Source organism: Orbicella franksi, chromosome 15, assembly GCF_964199315.1.
Source record: "Orbicella franksi chromosome 15, jaOrbFran1.1, whole genome shotgun sequence".
NCBI lineage: Eukaryota > Metazoa > Cnidaria > Anthozoa > Scleractinia > Merulinidae > Orbicella > Orbicella franksi.
The window spans coordinates 16,422,700-16,440,841 of NC_138159.1; the positions used below are offsets into that span (position 1 = coordinate 16,422,700).

General features: G+C 39.1%; 1 protein-coding gene across 1 annotated transcript; it reads left to right on the forward strand.

The window, feature by feature from the left end:
* The first annotated feature begins 3,832 nt into the window (after positions 1–3,832).
* On the forward strand, positions 3,833–17,066 carry LOC145470650 (uncharacterized). The gene is made up of 10 exons (XM_081454467.1): positions 3,833–3,930; positions 4,761–4,805; positions 8,195–8,549; positions 9,649–9,798; positions 10,553–10,681; positions 11,422–11,550; positions 12,116–12,367; positions 12,900–13,220; positions 14,431–14,679; positions 15,985–17,066. The coding sequence occupies exons 3-10, from the start codon at positions 8,222–8,224 to the stop codon at positions 16,302–16,304; spliced, it is 1,878 nt and encodes a 625-aa protein (XP_081310593.1). The 5' UTR covers positions 3,833–3,930; positions 4,761–4,805; positions 8,195–8,221; the 3' UTR covers positions 16,305–17,066.
* Positions 17,067–18,142: the final 1,076 nt, after the last annotated feature.

An 18,142-nucleotide genomic window follows, 5' to 3' on the forward strand; every position in this document is an offset into this window, starting at 1 on the left:
GCACTATTTGTTACATTTATTTTTTTTATTTACAAAGGCTCTGCATTTAACCACTTAGTTGAGGGACCCAACAAAGGTTTCGCGAGATGCGAGATGAGAGCAAAAATGAAGGCGGAATACGGGATGACAGAACTTTTAATGGCGGGATGCGGGATAAAAATATTTCGGTGAGAACGGGATTTGCTCTTTTTGACAGACGGGATGCGAGATAGTCCTAAGAGCGACGGCGGGATGCGAGATCGACGGCGGGATGCGGAATGTAAAGAGGTAAATTACACATTACAGTCGTTACATGGAGGAACTACGACTCTTTATCAGGCGGAATCGAGATAAACATTCCGACCCGGGCGGGATGGTGCGATTGAGCCAAAAATACTAGCGGGATGCGGGATTGAAATAACCTATGTTGGACCCTCTTAGTTAGCGAACGGAAGTTTTGCGAGCTGGCTTCATGAGGTTTAAACTTCCGCCGGAGTTTTAAGTTTGCAGTATACAGCTATTTCAATTAACGCGGTCGGAGCAAAGCTTTAAGCTTTCTTTCTCTTCAGACGTCTGGAAACAATGTTCTTTTCGCCGCACTTAATTTCAGAATTTTTAACCAAAGGTCGTTTTATAATAGTGAAAGAAAAGATACAGAAAAATGGTCTAATGAGTGGAAAATCTATTGTATCCTTGCTAATACTTCACGAGCAAAGATACAAATTCGTAGATTTCCTCTACACCAACATGCAAACTTCCGACAAATACCCAGACTACTATTCGGTCTTGTCGCGAAAACTTGACGCTTTCATCTGACAACGTCGACTGAAATAGCTGTAAACGTAAAACTTCAAGAGGCATCGCAGTCATCAGTATTTATTCAATACCTTTTTGTAGTGTTTAGCTTTATCAAGCTTAACACATTGACATTAAAATAAAATTAGTATCATTTATTCATTATTTATTTAGTGGAATCTCTCTTTAAGCCCGGGCCAAACGACAACGACAGAAACGACAGTCGCCTTCTGATCACGAGAGATACACGAGGGTATTTTTTCAACTCTCAGCGAGTGTGGGCAAAACGGGAGAAAACTCTTCGTGACCGGCTAGAAAAATTGGAACAGGTTCAAATTCGATAGGAATATACGAGGGTGAACGTGAGTCCCCGATAACGCACGAAGGTTGACGAGAGCCACCGATAACGCACGAAGGTTGACGAGAGTCACCGATAACGCACGAGAGTCGCCATGCAAGAGTTTAAGAGAGTCACTGAGACCCCGTCCACACTGCGCCAGAGGAATTTGAAAACGAAGCTTTATTTCTACGTTTAGCCCTGCCGTCTACACTAATCCGTCACGAAAACGAAGCTTTTCGAAAACTCTTTTCAAATCGGACGAATTGGAAAACGCCGGCTCTTCGTTTCCGCGTGAACGGAAAAACATTTTGAAAACAGAGCTTTTCGAAAACGATTGCGTCACAATAATCATGTGATTTTCCTGGATGAGTTTTCCTCAAACGCAAATCCAAAATGACCGGTGACTGTTACGTTTTTAAATTCCTCCGGCGTATTTTGGCGGTAACCATTTGATGCGTTTTCAGAGTGAAACTTCCGTTTTCAAATTTCTACGGCATAGTGTGGACGGGGCATGAGGCGTATATGACTTTCAAGCCAGGCGAGACTCAATGCTTGTTGTCCTTTGGCGCGGGCCCCCTGAGGACCAAAAAAAAAAAAAGGAAATTGGTTTTGTTGAAAGGTGGCCTCGATTGTGTGGAGGCCATTAGATAAGATTCGCTGTGCTTGTTTAAAGTGTTGAAGCTTTGTAAGGTCAATGTAAATCAGCTGTAATACTTTAAAGTAAATAAAACTGAATTAAACGCTTACTCATTCTCTTCAGTTGATTTAGTATCACGCGAGGTCGCGCTCTTCATGTCAAATATGGTAAATTTATTGTTATTTTTTAATACGGTTTATGTGTACTAAAAATTTCCCACTGTTAAAGCAAGAGAGTTAAGACCCACAGTCTTAGCGTTTTGACAGAACGTCTGGTCTTTTGTGCGTCGCGGGCGTGTTGCAGAGAAATAAATAAAAAGATAAAAAACTAAAAACCCACTGATTTGTTTCATTTAAACGATTTCCTCTTTTACATATATTCAAAATATATTCCCAATAAAATATTTTTCCCCTGTGCTAACAACAGGTTCTTTGTACAGCCATTTGTCTGTTGCTTCAGTAAAAACCATATACTTTTCCATTTAGAAAGACTCCAGCCTCACCTAAGCTGTTTCGTTCCGTCAATTTATTCTTTTTACAGATTGTTTTTTACTTCTTCATTCCCAATACATTGTCGCTAATTGTTCCGTGGACATCGCCAAAACAATTTTAAAGCCAAAGCCTGAATTAGAGACCTACACAGGAAATCCTTTGTGTTCATGGGGTACTGCTGTTATGGGAACGGAATGACACTCTAATTAACCACAATACAGTCCAAGAATCTTCTGGGAATTATACCATTCTCATATCTCAAGAATGTTTGCGAACCTACACCCTCCAAAAAAATTTTAGACACTTTTCTCGGGCAAAAATTTCGGACACTTTCCTGAAACATAAAAAACACGTGTTAGACTGAAACTATATCTGTTAGAATGATAGTTTTGGCTTTGCAGATATACCGACGGGAAAATAAGAAAATTTCTATCAATCCGTTACGTATCTTCGGGCCCCTAAACTGTGTCTCAACTAGTTCAGATAAATAGCTCTAAAGCCGCTAGTTTCTTTTATGGAGCGAAATCTGATCGCTCCATAAAAGAAACTGGTGGCTATAGAGCTATTTAAAAGTGTTATACTGTACTTTAAACATTTCGGACGATTTTATTTTGGGACAGTTTTTTGTCCGAAATTAAAATCGTCCGAGTTATTTGCAAGTAATTTATGTTGGGTTACATGTACAGGGCCAGGGTCTCCCAAAGGGTTTATTTTTCTCTTTCAACTTGTATTTTTCTTTTGTTTATTTACTTGAAGCAGGAGCCCGTTGATCCTGGTTGAAGATTCGGGTTGGAAAACTAAGCAGAGGCGCGTTATATCTCAGCTAAACTCGATTCTGAGAAGTCTTACAAGACCCTTTGAAGTTTTTGTCTTTGGAGTGTTGAGAAATTCCAGTAAGACGTTTTGTCACCGTTGAATTTTGAAATTAAGCTTCTATGAAACCGAATAATATAATTAGTTCGCTTGTAAAACGATACAACTGAAACATTTAATTGCGTTGTTTTACCCCATTTAATTATCAAGCGCTCTCTCTCGAAATAAGCTTTCTGTCATTACTGAAATCTTTTATAGGTGAAAAAGATTAATTTTTAGACTTCTGTGTAAAAACCGTTGATGTTAAAGAAAAACGTTCCCGGGTCGAAGCCGGCAAGAAACCTGTTAATTTAAAATCCAGACATTTTACAAGCATATGGTATATTAGCTATTGTTATTGAAATTTCAATAGATGAGCGTCTTAATCATGCGACAATTCATTATCCATCAGACATGGTGTCTGTAAAGTAGGTAAACATGAGCATTATATTGCAGTCACCTGCCATTTAGTAGGAGGACTTGTCCACTGAAAATTCAAAAGCTTTTCTCTCCATTTAGCTGTGTTTGACTTTTGACAAGAGCTCACGACCAAAAGGAACAACTGGAGAGAAGGTGGGCAAAACAGCTTTTTACTGAGTATGCCTCTCCTAGCATTAACCAAAATGGATTTAGTAGCTAGTGATTTGCAGTTACTCGTCCTAAAAACCATTAGCTTTTCGTTTATAGCATGCTGTAGTTAGTACTCACGGAAAATGCCCCTAATTTATATACGACAACAAAATTTTCATATTTTTCAGAGATACACAACGTTCACTGTCTATAACATAGCACAAGCGAAAAGAAAAGGAACAAGCTTTATACGGTTCATAAGTCTCGTAAGTGTTAAACTAGAATTGTTATGTATTTAGACTCTATAGTTGCAGCAACAAAACAGACGGCATAAACTTTCCAGCTGTATTTCCAGCAAGGACACATACAGCTACGGAACAATCCTATATGAAAAGGTCGGGGATGTTCGTCGTCTCGCTTTGGGGTGTAAATCAAGGATTTTGGTCTCACTTGGAGTGTTCAGGACGAAATTCCACTAGTTTTAGCTGTCAATGTATCTTTTAGGGTGCACTCGAAGAAATGACAGTTAAAAAACGCTCTCATTTCCGTTTTTAGGCTCGATTTGCGTAGCTCTCTAGCTAGCTGTGGAGTCCGGTCTACAAGCCTGGGCTCCTTTGCCTAACAGTAGATGCCAAAATTTCCAGTACCCCTCCATGAAATCCCTCGTTTCTACAATTTGATATATTCAACCCTTCTTCGTTTTAAGTATTTAGAGGTCAAATAAAGCCCGAGACACGCCCATATTGGTCTGCTTTAGTTAAATTCAATTTTTTTTGACGAGTATTCCCGACGTTTTCATATGGGAGCCACCCCTCTCCGCGATACAGCCTCTGTTTAAGAATAAAACGTTAACAGCGAGACTTTATTTTGCTCTTGACCAAATTATGACAGAAAACATTCACGTTGGAGCAGCTGTTTTTAAGCATGTTCATCGCCCATTTTGGCCAATACATTGAAATATCTCGAATTGTCAAAACGAGTCTGTGGCATAGTTTTTGACACGCTAAAAAAGGTGGTAGTGACGAGACATGATAAACAAGCAATTCTTCAAAACTGCACAAAGGTGTTGAAAAAAAGTGTATTTTTTCCCCTCCAGTTTGAACCCAGAACTGCGGACAGAAGTGCACTCTTTTCCATTTCTGTAAGTCAATGGATTATATTTATTCCTCGAAATAAGAATTAAAATTTATAAATGCGGACACTGGACCACATACGGCTTCTGATTTCTCCACAGCCCGGAAATAGAATTGTGAATCAATTTACCCAAAGCGAGTTGGAACTGTGCGTGCGCAAGCTTCTTCTTTCTTAATCAATGATGTGCAATCTGCGATTTTAATTCTTCGTTGCGTTGAAGATTAGCGGAGAATTTCAGGCTTGCTTCAACTTATTTATACTTATTTATAACAACTACGTTACACGACTGACTCCTTTTGTTGTCACGTTTGTGAAAAGCAATTAAGTGCTATTGACAGGTGGTTTTCCATAAAAGAAAGCATTGAATACACTTCCCTTTTTAACTATGTTTTGTAAAAGAAAGCTAGAGCAATGTTATCGGACCTCAGATGAACGAAGCAAACAAGTATATAACAATATTTCCCATGCAATACAAAATCAACGGTCATTACATAATAAAAATATTATTTACCTATTCACGCGGGTAAATAATACATTAGAGACTTTTAGATTCACGTTTCCCGCGAACGGCTAACCGCTAGGATACACGTGACCAGAGCCAGACGTCACGTTTGAGGTTTTCGACTCGCGTTTGAACGTCAAGAAGTAGGTTTTCACGTAAGTCATTTACCACAAGCTTTATTGCCTTGAATTGTATTTTATGCCACGTACAAATGCCGAAATCGAATAAAGTGACCCTTTTTCTACAAATCGGATGAGTGTTTCAGGTAAATAAGCAATTACCTAGCCTTTTGTTGTTATTTGAAGAAAGGCACTTATCCTAAGTGGAAATCCAATATGGGGGCGGCTTAAGTCGAATGTGTGTTTTATGATGCTTTAGTTCTTTAGCAAACTACACATACTAGAAAACATTTTTTTTTCAAATTCGGCGTTATTTTGACAATTTCTACTGTATTGACAGGATGATTTCTATTTGCTCCAATTGACTTCAATCTAAATCTGTTTACGTCCGAATGGCGAACGACAAACGTCTAACCTCAAACCGCAGTTTGACATTTGCGGTAAACGTGGATCTAAAGGTCTCTGTTGAGTTCATTATACATCCGCAAAACTTCACAAATGAAACCGAAAAGCCACAAATATTTTAATTCATCAGTTATATTGAAAAACAACATTTCATCGTGTTCTTTGGATTCGTAAATTCGATCAATATCTTGTCGCAGGAAAAAGAAAACTAAGCTTTTTAGGTCATTGAAACTGGGAAATGACAAACAGTGTTTTTGTAATTTACCGAAAAATAGTTTCAAACGAAGTAGAGGTTCGATATATAAATGAGTTAAAACCACAAAATGACACATCCGTGATGAATTCTAATTTTACTCAACTTACAAAGTTTTCCTTTTTTATTTTTAATAATTCAAAAGAAAAACTTACTGCAAACCTTTAGTGAAAGCAACTGCATGAAAAACACGTCCTGAGTCACAATTTAGAACTTCACTAAATATGATTTTTAGCAACGTAAGTTTAGTTCGCGAATTAACTAGAAACAGTATATTTTCGCTTTTCCACGCTAAAGCCATTAACGGAAAAGGTGCCGTTTAATTATTAACATTTGTTGACACAGCGAAAGATTCTTTCCTCTTTTTAAATTTTGTTCAAGAGTATGCCTCTTTTTGTTGTAAATATCACTTGCAGGACCTAATCCAGTACAAATGAATTTTGCCAGCTATGAGGAAGAGTAGTTGAAGTTTGGTTGAAGAATTTATCAGCCCGAGGTGAATTTGCCGAAAAAAATGCTGAGTTATCAATTTAATCTTTTCACACATATTATTATGATAAAAGCTGAACAAGAGTCCAGGATACGCATTTCTCAGGCCGGATAAATTTGAAAACGAAGCTTTATTTCTGCGGTTAGGCCTACAGTGCATACTAATCCGTCACGAAAATGGAGCTTTTCGAAAACGCTCTTCAAGCCAGGAATTTGAAAACGCCGGCTTTTCGTTTTCGTGTGGACGGAAAACATTTTGAAAACGGAGCTTTTCGAAAACGATGGCCTCACGATAATCATGTGATTTCCCTGACTGACATTTCTTCAAATGCAAATCCAAAATGGAAAAATGAACGTTAATTGTTGCGTTTTTAATTGGGGCCAGTCATATCCCTTTGTGTCGTTGCGTTTTCAATGTGTTCTCCTTAGTCAAGAATGACTCTCCATCATATATTCTGTTATCAAGGCGAATCTAGGTGGTTTAGTCCAAGCGCACTTATAGCACTTAGAAATCTGCTTTTTAAACTTTGTTTTACAAAACAACCTTCCTTTATGGGTGAAGAAGTGAATACGACTATTAATTTCACAGGCAAAACGAAATTAACGGACATGACTTAATGAACCAATAATATTTACAAACCTTTTAGCCCGGGCGTATGGTGTATTCAATTTTTAATATAGATCGAACTTTCACAAATGGAAAAAGCCACAAATATGCAGAACTGTAAATAGCTTCATTTCACTGATAAACAACGGGTTTATAATTAAGCAGTCTTATTAGCAGATTTTGTGCTTCATCCATTTTGTGTCAGAACAAAACTAAACTTTTAAGTCTTTTAACATTGTCAAAACGTGTTGAGTAGAGAAAGTATTCAAACTGAAATAATTAACTGTATTGTTTTTATTCAGTATAACTAATTTTAAATAAACGAAACGTCAGTAAAATAAAATAAGACCACAAATTGGCGACTTTCTTGAACTTAAAATCAGTCTCCGTTTTCCTGGATGTAGGGGAATTTCGCCGAAACGTCGATAAATATATTTGTGGTCATGTTTCTTTTCATGTTTTTGACATCAATTTAACTGAACAGGTCCATTAATTTAATTTGTTCTTTTTTTCTAGTTCAGAACCAGTTTTTATTGAAGTTATATAGCCCAGGGCGAAAATTTTTTCCCGAGAGTCACTTCCATCAAAGTTTTCTATGAAATTTTCCTCAATTCGTTCAGGAAGTAAAGAAGTTAAGTTTCGTGGGGAAAATATATTTTATTTAACAAATAAAGAAGCCTAAGCCGTGTATTACACTGTGATAAAACTGACACGACGGGCATTTGAGAATACGAGGGAAATATAGAAAACACGAGCCGCAGGCGAGTGCTCTCTACATTTCTCGAGTGTTCTCAAATGTCCGGAGTGTTTTACGAACAAGTTCTCGAAGGTGATTAATCTTGATGACAAGGCACCGTTTCCACATACTAAGTTTGTTGGGTAAAATTAAAATTTCAAAAAATAAATTTGTTATAGAAAATTATTTAAGTTTTTTAAAAAAAAATGTCATGCGCTAAATTGCCAAATGATTTCAAACTATCAAAGCACACTCACAGTTATTTTACATTGTGTTGATTTTAAGGACTGTCTTGCCAAGGAGTCGAGCGTAATGGCTTTTGTCAAAAAGCTTTTTTACCTAGCAGCTGTGCTTGGAGTATCGCAACTGTTTTGTAACGTGGAGGCACAGCAATGTAGCAGACAAAGTCGAAAAGAAGCTTCCCAGTTTGGCATGATGTTACAGAGACACATCTTCAAACGGATGACGGATCCTTCGTATGTTTGTCTTAAGGAGTGTCGCCTTGACTTACGGTGCCAAAGTTTCAACTACGTTATTTCCAAAGAGATGTGTGAATTGAACAATCGCACCAAGGAAGCGAGACCTGAAGATTTTGTTCCAGACCCTGACAGATATTACTTTAGACGAGACTTTGGTAGAGGTAACTAATCATAGTTTTATCAAGTTCCTTTCTTACCCGGTTTAGTGAATTTCTCGTTTCTCGATTTAAGAAAAGAGGCACATCATGCATACGTTGGTAATACGAATTGCAAAATTATCATGATGAAATATATGCAATAACGATTGAAATTGTCGGACACTTCGGATGAATGTTGGAAATTCTCTACATCTTGACGAGCCTTTACATCACCTTGGGAAATCGTCGGAATTCGTCGGGTCATCTTCGGAAATTTTGTAGGTCTTCGGTTAAACTTTGGAATCTTTGTAGGTTGTCAAAAAATCTCTGGGAATCCTTCGAATAAACCGATCAAAATGCATTAATTATTCTGCTCTCTACGCTTTAAACGTATATGAAATGATGTCGATATATAGATAACATCCTCAGTATGATTCAAGAATCACACGGGAACTGTAACACACCTGGTTAATATCACGGATTATTATACGGTTGTACATGTGTTTCACAAGGACTGGGAACTACCGAATTCACGAATTTGATCGGCTAAAATCGATATTGACCGCGGTCTAGATTTTCCCATTTAGACCGGCACCTAAATCGGTTACATTTTGCGGTGAAAAAGCTGTAAACTAAAATACAAAAATGTTGACTATTTCCTTAAAAAACTATTAGTGGAAGTGCCAAAACGCCTGATGAGAAAAAAAATATTAAAGAGGACGAGCAAACTTTGGCCGATTTAAGTTCAGCTCATCGCGGTTCGCAAGGAAAATGCCAGCTAGTACAAACCAGTTACATTAGAAGAATCAAATTTTTCTTTTGTGCCATATAATAAACATCTTATTAACCGAGCTTAGTCGGTCTGTATGGGAGAATCTTGATCTCGGTCTTGCATACAGACCGAACGCAGTGAGGTCTGTACTCACGACCTTGGTCAAGATTCTCCCATACAGACCGACTAAGCTCGGTTAAACAAAAATGTATGAATTCCTTCATCGAGCCAAATTTTGCTCGTTAAAGACTAAGAATGGTCAATTGGACCGATTTATGGCGAAAAAGAAAGTTTTGGAGAAAATTTGTGCTTTTCTTTAATAAGAGCTAATGAATAATATTCGCTTTCCAGTCCCCCTCGGTTCCATTCCTGAACTGCCTGCTGAATCGTGCCATGAAATCAAGGCGAGTGAAGGAGGACAAGCCGTCAGTGGAACATACTGGTTTTATTCTATTGTACCAGACAACGTTGCACTTGCATACTGTGACATGAAAACCGAAGGTAACTTTACCCAGTTTTCTTTTTTTGTCGCTGTTTTGAGGTGTCCAGTTGCACACAGCTTTTGCAGCAAAATGAGGAAAAAAGTTACGAAACATTATACATGGTTTTTACACGTAACAATAAAAAATGTATTTTTGATTATGACAAGGTCTTTTTCTAACCCTGACGTCTTATACAGATATCTAGATTTTTTTTGCAGTATTTAACAAGAGGAAATCGTCTATTTGTAGCGCTAGAGTCAAGGAAATTCAAGGTCGGGGTTCTTTTAGACTTAAAATAGTAATTACCATTTACAACAACCTCTCTGGGAAACTTTGGGCAAAATACATTAATTTGATTCCAAGGTGGGCTACTTTCAAATTTCAATATTTAGACTTCAGACCTCTTATTATGCACATTCACTACTGGTAAAGACTACAAAATTAACTTCAAATTGAAGGAAACCCGAAAGTAACAGTTTTCTAAGATAGAGATATTAAATAAACCATAAAGAAACAAGGATGGTCTAGAATGGAGAAGACTGACACGGTTTACAAAAGAAGAACTTCAAAAAAATAGGCTAAACTTTTCAATATGAGCAAACCGTGAAGTAGGTCCTTTAACTAGGAACATTTGTAGTCTTTACCCTTAAAATGGTAGCTTGACTTGATAATATGGACCTCTATGAGACTCCAAAATCAGAGGTGTTGTTAACGAATTCTATCCATTTCAAAACCTTAAAAAAGATGAGTGTATTTTGCTATCCTTCCCTCAGACCTGGACGAATGCAATTCCTCAGTTCCTGTTTGTCACGAGAGTGCCACGTGTCAGAATACCATTGGTTCTTATCGCTGCTTATGTAACAGGACTGGGTTTATTTATCAGGATGGAAAAGGTTGCGTTGGTAAGTATAACATGACTTGGTCAGCCTAGTGCTGCCTGAACTCCACCTTTTCAAATAAAGTAGGTGTGTAGGTATGAATTCTTGCCCACGGTTTTGGCAAACTCTAAACAGCAGTCTCAGAATCTCATATCTTTTGTTATAATTTTTTACTTCGCTCGAATTTAAAGGAGCTCAGTTACGTTATTTTGAGTCATTTTGGCCACGTACAAAATTGAATCTAAATTGAAGGAAACCTGGAAATATAAATTTACTAAGATAGAAAAACACAATAGAGATAATAATCAACCATAAAGGAGCAAGGATGGTTAAGGATGGAGGAGATTGACACGGATTACAAACGACGAACTTGAAAAATTTAGGCTAAACTTTTCAAGATACGCAAACCGTGACGTAGCTCACTTAAGTGCTAGCTGACAATCCCTCGATTACCACTCGTTTATTGATCTTTGCACCTGCTGTACAAAGCAAACTAACAACAGGCTGCGTCAGAGGTTTCGCACTAAGGCAAGGCTATAGCAAAGTGCTATAGCAAAGTTGAACAGGAAAACGAGTTTAATCATTTCGATAAGAAAATGAGTGCTTGAAAAGAGCGGAATTAAAGTTATCAACAGTCGTTATATCTGATAATCTTCGGCAAACTTCGGAAGACAATCGTAAAGATTCGTTTAATCCCTTCGGATCATCGTGGAAAATCTTCGTCCACAAGTCACCTTTGGCGCTTCTTTTCCTTTGCTTTACAGATGTTGATGAATGTGCCGACGGGTCACATGATTGTGACGTCAATGCCGACTGTAACAATACTGCGGGATCCTACACATGCTCGTGCAAACCAACATATTTCGGAAACGGAAAATACTGTACAAGCTTCCGTGAGTTTTTCGTCTGTCATATTTGCAATGATATTATAAATTAATAAACGAACCCTTTTGTCCTAGCTTTGTAATCTTGGGATAACTTTTGTTCGCTACGTGCACCGTGTGGGGGTGAGCAAAATTTCAAGATATATTTTTGTCTCATACAAAAACTAGGCTTTTGTGGGTGGGCCATGTTCGCGGGGGCCTCATGGTTAGTGCGCTCGACTCCGGATCGACCGGTCTTGGTTCAAGTCCTAGCCGAGGACATTGTGTTGTGTTCTTGGGCAAGACACTTTACTCTCACAGTGCCTCACTCCATCCAGGTGTATAAATGGGTACCGGCGAACTTAATGCTGGGGGTAACCCTGCGATGGACCAGCATTCCATCCAGGGGGGAGTAGAAATACTACTAGTTGCTTCATACCACAAAAACCGAGATAAGCTCTGGCCTGATGGGCCAATTGGCCCGTATTCCAACTTAACCTTTTTACCATAATTTGCTAATTTATTTAAGATGGCTCCTGCTTTTTCTTTTGACCCAAAGTACTTAAGCCTCACTTTGCTATTCTCTCTTACCCAGGCGGCCTCGGTTCATCCGTTATTCTTGCTGGTCTCGATCGCAAAAATTACACCGAGAAGCTGATTTCCTTTTTGGACCCAGTCCTCCTGAGCTCACAGCGTAGTGGGTTTGTGCGGTGCTGGCATGCCAAGACTGACGGCTCGGCTGCATCGATATTCCACGACAACTGTGATGGAAAGGGACCCACCTTGACCATCATTAAGTCCGGCAACTACATATTTGGTGCATATACCGACGTGTCCTGGCATAGCAGTAAGTATCAATTAGACAGTTGTTTTCTTTCTGCGGGGGTGGTACTCCCAGAAAAATTCGGTGGGGGTGTGCGACCCGCTTCACAAAACCCATACCCTATTTATGACCAAAATCTGCGATTTTCCCTACCCTATTTATGACATGACCAAAAGTCCAATACCTTATTTAAGACCAGACCCTTGAATCAATACCTTGTTTCAGACCTGCCTTATAATTAGTTCCCTAGTTCAGACCAAGGTTAAAGGCAATGTTTATATGCTTTTAGTGGAAGGATAGCTTTTTCTATAAGACATACCCGATCCAAGACTAGAGTTCAAAAACCATACCCTATTTGGGACCTAAATGGCCAAAATCTATACTCTATTTACGACAAAAACTGCTAAAAAGCCATACCCTGTGGAGCCGCACATACCTGTATAGCCCATATAAGGAGGTAACCCCCCTCCCCGTCCGGGCAATACAATTTCCTTTCATCAGTGTTTGTTTACAGCCGAGGTATTTAGAATGTTTCAAACGTTTCTCTTCATTTCAGCTCCTTGCGACTACTCTACAGCCAGTAAAGCTTTCATCTTCTCGCTTTACAACAGCAAAGGATATAATCCTGTCAAGCTGACCCAGTATCAAAATCAGGAAAAAGCAATGTATGGTTGTTCCAATTACGGACCCACTTTTGGTTCTAATAGCGGAGATCACGACATCTACATATCGGACAACGCTTTGAGCAACCAACATTCTTATACCCGATGTGGCTCTACGTACTCCGTTCCCCCCGGATATGTAACTGGTTACTGTGGATTTTTCACTGGAGGCCGATATTTCACTCCTACTGACATTGAAGTGTTCTACGAAATAGGTAATAAATATTCGCAAATAAAGCGGCTTCAACCAAAGTAATCACTACAATAAGCGACTGGCTGACGATGCTCGCACCACGCTGTCGTCCAATCAGAAGTAGTCTAAGATCAGAACCAATCGCAACTCGCTCGTACACAGCTTTCGCACACCTTTTCCCGCGCTTCTCCTCAGCTACATGTATTTGGTTCTGGTTTGATTGGTTCACTTGATAATTCCTCGTGTAACCTGTTTTTCAGCATAAACGCTACAATTTCTTTCAGATGCCTGCCTCTGTCAGTACAATCAATTGCAGTATTCTTTATAGTTGTGGGAGGCGCGGTGGCCTCATGGTTAGTGCGTTCGTCTCCGGATTGAGCGGTTCGGGTTCGATTCCTGGCTGGAGGCATTGTGTTGCATTCTTGGGCAAGACACTTTACTCCCACAGTGCCTCTCTCCACCCAGGTGTACAAATGGGTACCGGCGAACTTAAAGCAGGGGGTAACCCTGCTATGGACTAGCATCCAATCCAGGGAGGAGTAGAAATACTCCTAGTCGTTTCATACTACAGAAACTAGGATTAGCTCCGGCCTGATGGGCCACTTGGCTCGTATGCAGACTTTACCTTATCTTATAGAGTGAAGCCGTAGATTTTCGACTATGTTGCAAACATTTTTGACTACTTTCGTAAGACTTTCAAATAAACAGACTTTCAAACATTATCCTAAGGTCTTTTTATCATTTCGGAACATTTTCTGAGCATGTCTTTCGTAGTTTGGAAAAGACGTGAGAATGTTTCCAGGAAAGACGCGTGTTTTTCATCATGTCGTAAACACATCTTATTTGAAACTCATTTTGCCGAATCAATATATCAAAATTCATTAAAAGACATTAAATGACCATTTACCCAAAAATTCCGGAAATTTCGGTCAGAATGTAAATGGTAAGACAATTTTGGCTCAACCGAACGGGAAATTTCATAATTTTCAACGGACATTTCCGACTGGAAAATGTGGTTATTGCCATTGGCAATCTTTCACCGCCATCTTGGAATATGATCAAGTTGAACTTGTCCTAGTCTCTTTTGGTAAATTGGTTTTTCTTGATTAAATGGTAAATCGTCAATCGGAACGGAACTTACCAGCGGGCATTTTTGGTAAACAGCTAAGAACTACGAATTCATTTGCCTTTATCTCACTTCAAAATACCACAAATTTTGTTTTATTCCACAGGGGACCTTGGTGCATCGGCCATTCTTGGAAGCCTCGATTTCGGCAAATACTTGGGAAAGCTTATTTCTTATTTAGACCCAGTCGTCCCGGATGCATTCCGCAGTGAGTTTGTGCGGTGCTGGCATGCAAAGACTGACGGCTCGGCTGCATCTACATTCCACAACAACTGTGACGGAAAGGGACCGACTGTGACGATCATTAAGTCCGGCAGCTACATATTTGGCGGGTATACGGATCTGTCTTGGCAAAGTGAGTATTTATGAGAACGTTTTCAGTGTGAACTGTCTTCGTTTCTTAGGCCTTCTGAACAAATGTGAAACCTTGTCATTATTATCAGGTTGACTCTCACTGGCAGAACTATCTCAAAACTGAATAATTTTGCGAGGCAGCGTTAATCTCGAATAAGAAATTTGAAAAATTATGTGGCTGTGTGGTTGACGTACGCGTTCTCCAGACTACCCTGAATTTGGTCTTTTCACGTTCTTATTTTGCAGAGAATGGCAAAGAAATGTTCCAAGATTTATAACAATTGCATTGCTGAACTTAGGCTACGTTTACACGAACACGGTCTCAAATCGACACGGTTATATCCTTTCAAAACCATATCCAAAAGTATACGGTTTCCAAGCCTTTACACGAAAACGATTTGTCCGCCTTTTTGGCTGTTACGTCGTGGCCGCGACATGTTTTGTTACCAGAGATTTAGAGACGATTATACCTTGAAGCATCGCAAATTTGTTTCGGAAGTGGCGAAGCGTAAAGATGTCAGTAATTTCGTTTGGACTGACGAAGAGGTAAAGCTTCTTTTGAGAATAACGAACGAATAAAAAGTCGCTAAAAGTGCAAAAACTATCGATTGGGAGTCCGTACATCAAACGATTCAATGCGCCAAACGGAAGCAGTTTTCAAAAAGACACGTACGGTTATCCCCGTTTACACGGCACATGAAACTGTATCGTTTTGAAATCGCTCCACTTTCGACAGCGTTTTAGAAAGATGTGGTTTCATTTATTATTCCATCGTCGCCGTGTAAACGGAAGGCGTAACCGCATGGAAAAAGCACTTTTGTTTTTTTTTTAGGCTGCCAATAAGACACTGTTTAATCGGCAATGATGCTGACAGAACAAAACTTCGATACATCATATTCTACAAAATCTGAGTCGTGCATCTGAGTTAGGAGTATTCTCCGTAAGATGTCCTGTTGTAAACACCAAAAGCTACCAGAGAGACGATCTCTCTCTGTCAGTCCCCAGACTTCTCTCTTGCTTATCCGTCTTGCTCCAACTAAAACACTTTTTCGACTATAGAAAGAGTTTCCACCTAGAACGTCGCGATCCCATTTCACGCATTTGAAAATTCAGGCGTCACCAAGGTATTCCACGCTTAAAGCAGTTGCCAACAGATCCTATCCTCTAGTTGCCTATTTATTTGTTTTTCTTTTTGTTGTTGTTTCTTCTGTTCCAAAGATTACTTTATAATATATGGTAGCTTTATTTCTGTTTTTCTTTTCAACCGAAATGCTTAGAATGTGTAAAACTTTTGTTTCCAATTCAGGTTCTAGTTGCAGTTATACTTCTGCCAGTAAAGCTTTCCTGTTCTCCCTTTACAACAATGATGGATATAATCCTGTCAAGCTGACTCAGTATCAAAATCAGCATCTCGCAATGTATCACTGCTCCAGCTACGGACCCACTTTTGGTAATCATGACATCAAAATATCGGACAACGCTTTGAGCAACTCAAATTCGCATACACGGTGCGGCTATACATACTCCGTTCCTTCAGGATATTCAACTGGTAACTGTGGATTTTTCACTGGAGGCAATGGGTTCACTCCTACTGACATTGAAGTGTTCTACGAAATAGGTGATTAAAAACAGAACATGCTAACTCTCTTTAATGCCGTAATGGTTCGATTTAGTGCACTCTTTCTGTAAGCGACGCCTTACAACCCAGAAAAATTGGGTGGGGGTGTGCGGCCCGCTTTCCAAACTTCTTACCCTATTTATGACCAAAATCCGCGATTTTCCCATCCTATTTATGACCTGAAAAAGTAGCTTCTTCTAAAATGACTACCCAGTTCAAGACTAGAGCGCAAACACCATACCCTATTTATGACTAGAACGGCTGAAAACCCTACCCTTTCAGGCCGCACATACCTATATAGCCCATGTAAGGGAGTCTCCCCCCCCCCCCTCCCCGGGCTTACAACAAGCGCCCTCATTGCAAAAGTGACATTGAAGACATTGACATCGAAGAGATGATAGTAAAGACTGATTAGACAAGTAAATAATGTATCAGTCAATTCCATGTGTGGCCAACCCTACGGGCAATAGTGGGGCATTTTGCCAAAATGTTAATCCCGGGGGCTGGGCATCAGCCTTGCTCAATTACCCCGGGGCATTTGACCATCTCCCTTTTTCATCTTACATGAAGCCATAGTTAATGGAGGGAAAATGGTTTAGAAACTTGGCAAAGTTCTTTGGGGGCTGACGCAGCACAAAACCTGCCAAAATACAAAAGGTGGTTATGTGTGCTCATACAATTAACTAATAGCAGCATTGCGATTATATCAATCAAGCATAGGCAATGAGCATAAAACAACAGATGTCCTGGGTCAAGGACCTTCAAACATAAATCTTAGCCTTTTTTTTTTTTTCGATGTTTACCGGCCTTCATAACCATTTCCTTTTATTGGTGATGCAGCATTGTCGCCTCTTTTAATGACCAGTTTATCTGCAAATACGGCAAGTTTCGTAATGAATGACATATAGGACATAAATAAGACTCTAGATCCTACGGAATAACCTATATTATTTTTTCTTCACTATTAAAGTTTAAAAAAACATTGCTAGGACTTTTAATTTGGCCTGAATTGGCTTAGATTCTATTGAAAGTAACATGAGAAACGAAAAAAAGAAAAATTGAGCCACAACCCCGAGGCATTTGAACAACTGGTTTGTTCCAGCCGTACGGCATTTCCAGGTTGTTTTCAAAATAACCTTATTCCCGGGGGTAGGCCTGCTGGGAGAGGGAGCATGGACACAGCTGGAATTGACTAATGCATTTCTCTCTTGAGCGTAAGATTTAACGCATCGACTTGGTCTAAACAGGCAAATGAAATGAAATTGAAATGCCTTATCACATTTCCAAGTTTATGTTGAAGAGAAAAAGAAAGAATTAAGCGCGCCGTCCCTAATAAAAGCCCGCTCTTCAATTATCACCCTCCCTTGAGTTACCAAAAGTATGAAATAAGCGCCCGGGTCACTAAAATCGAAGCATGAATTATTTGCTTCGTAGAAGAAGAGATTATATTATATATATTTCAGCACTTTTTAGAAGTTTTGTATCATGTTTTCTTTGCATTCGTGTCTCTTAGGAATTCTTAGTTTATATTTACATTTGTACCCATTTTATTCACTCAGTTGACTTGATAATGACGTTAAGCGAACGTCGAAACGTCGTCGTTGGTTTTAAACCAAAATGGTTTTAAGTTTTCCATATTGTCGCAGTTTTTTATAGTCAAATATTTGCTTTTATGCAAATAATCAATCGTTTAATTGATGAACGATATGATATGAAAAAGAACATATCATTGTTAACCTTTTCAGTTCAAAATGTTAATTCTTCTTACTCAGAGCCACACAGTTCTTTTAATGCCAATTCTGAGAGTTTTAAGGCAGATCAGGACAGTTTCACTCGGATGATGATT

Bases quoted from the DNA above. Each gene is read 5' to 3' on its own strand.
- LOC145470650 (XM_081454467.1), top strand. From the start codon at position 8,222: ATGGCTTTTGTCAAAAAGCTTTTTTACCTAGCAGCTGTGCTTGGAGTA. The intron at 12,368-12,899 runs GTAAGTATCAAT...TCTTCATTTCAG, and splicing joins CGACGTGTCCTGGCATAGCA to CTCCTTGCGACTACTCTACA. The intron at 13,221-14,430 runs GTAATAAATATT...TTTATTCCACAG, and splicing joins TGAAGTGTTCTACGAAATAG to GGGACCTTGGTGCATCGGCC.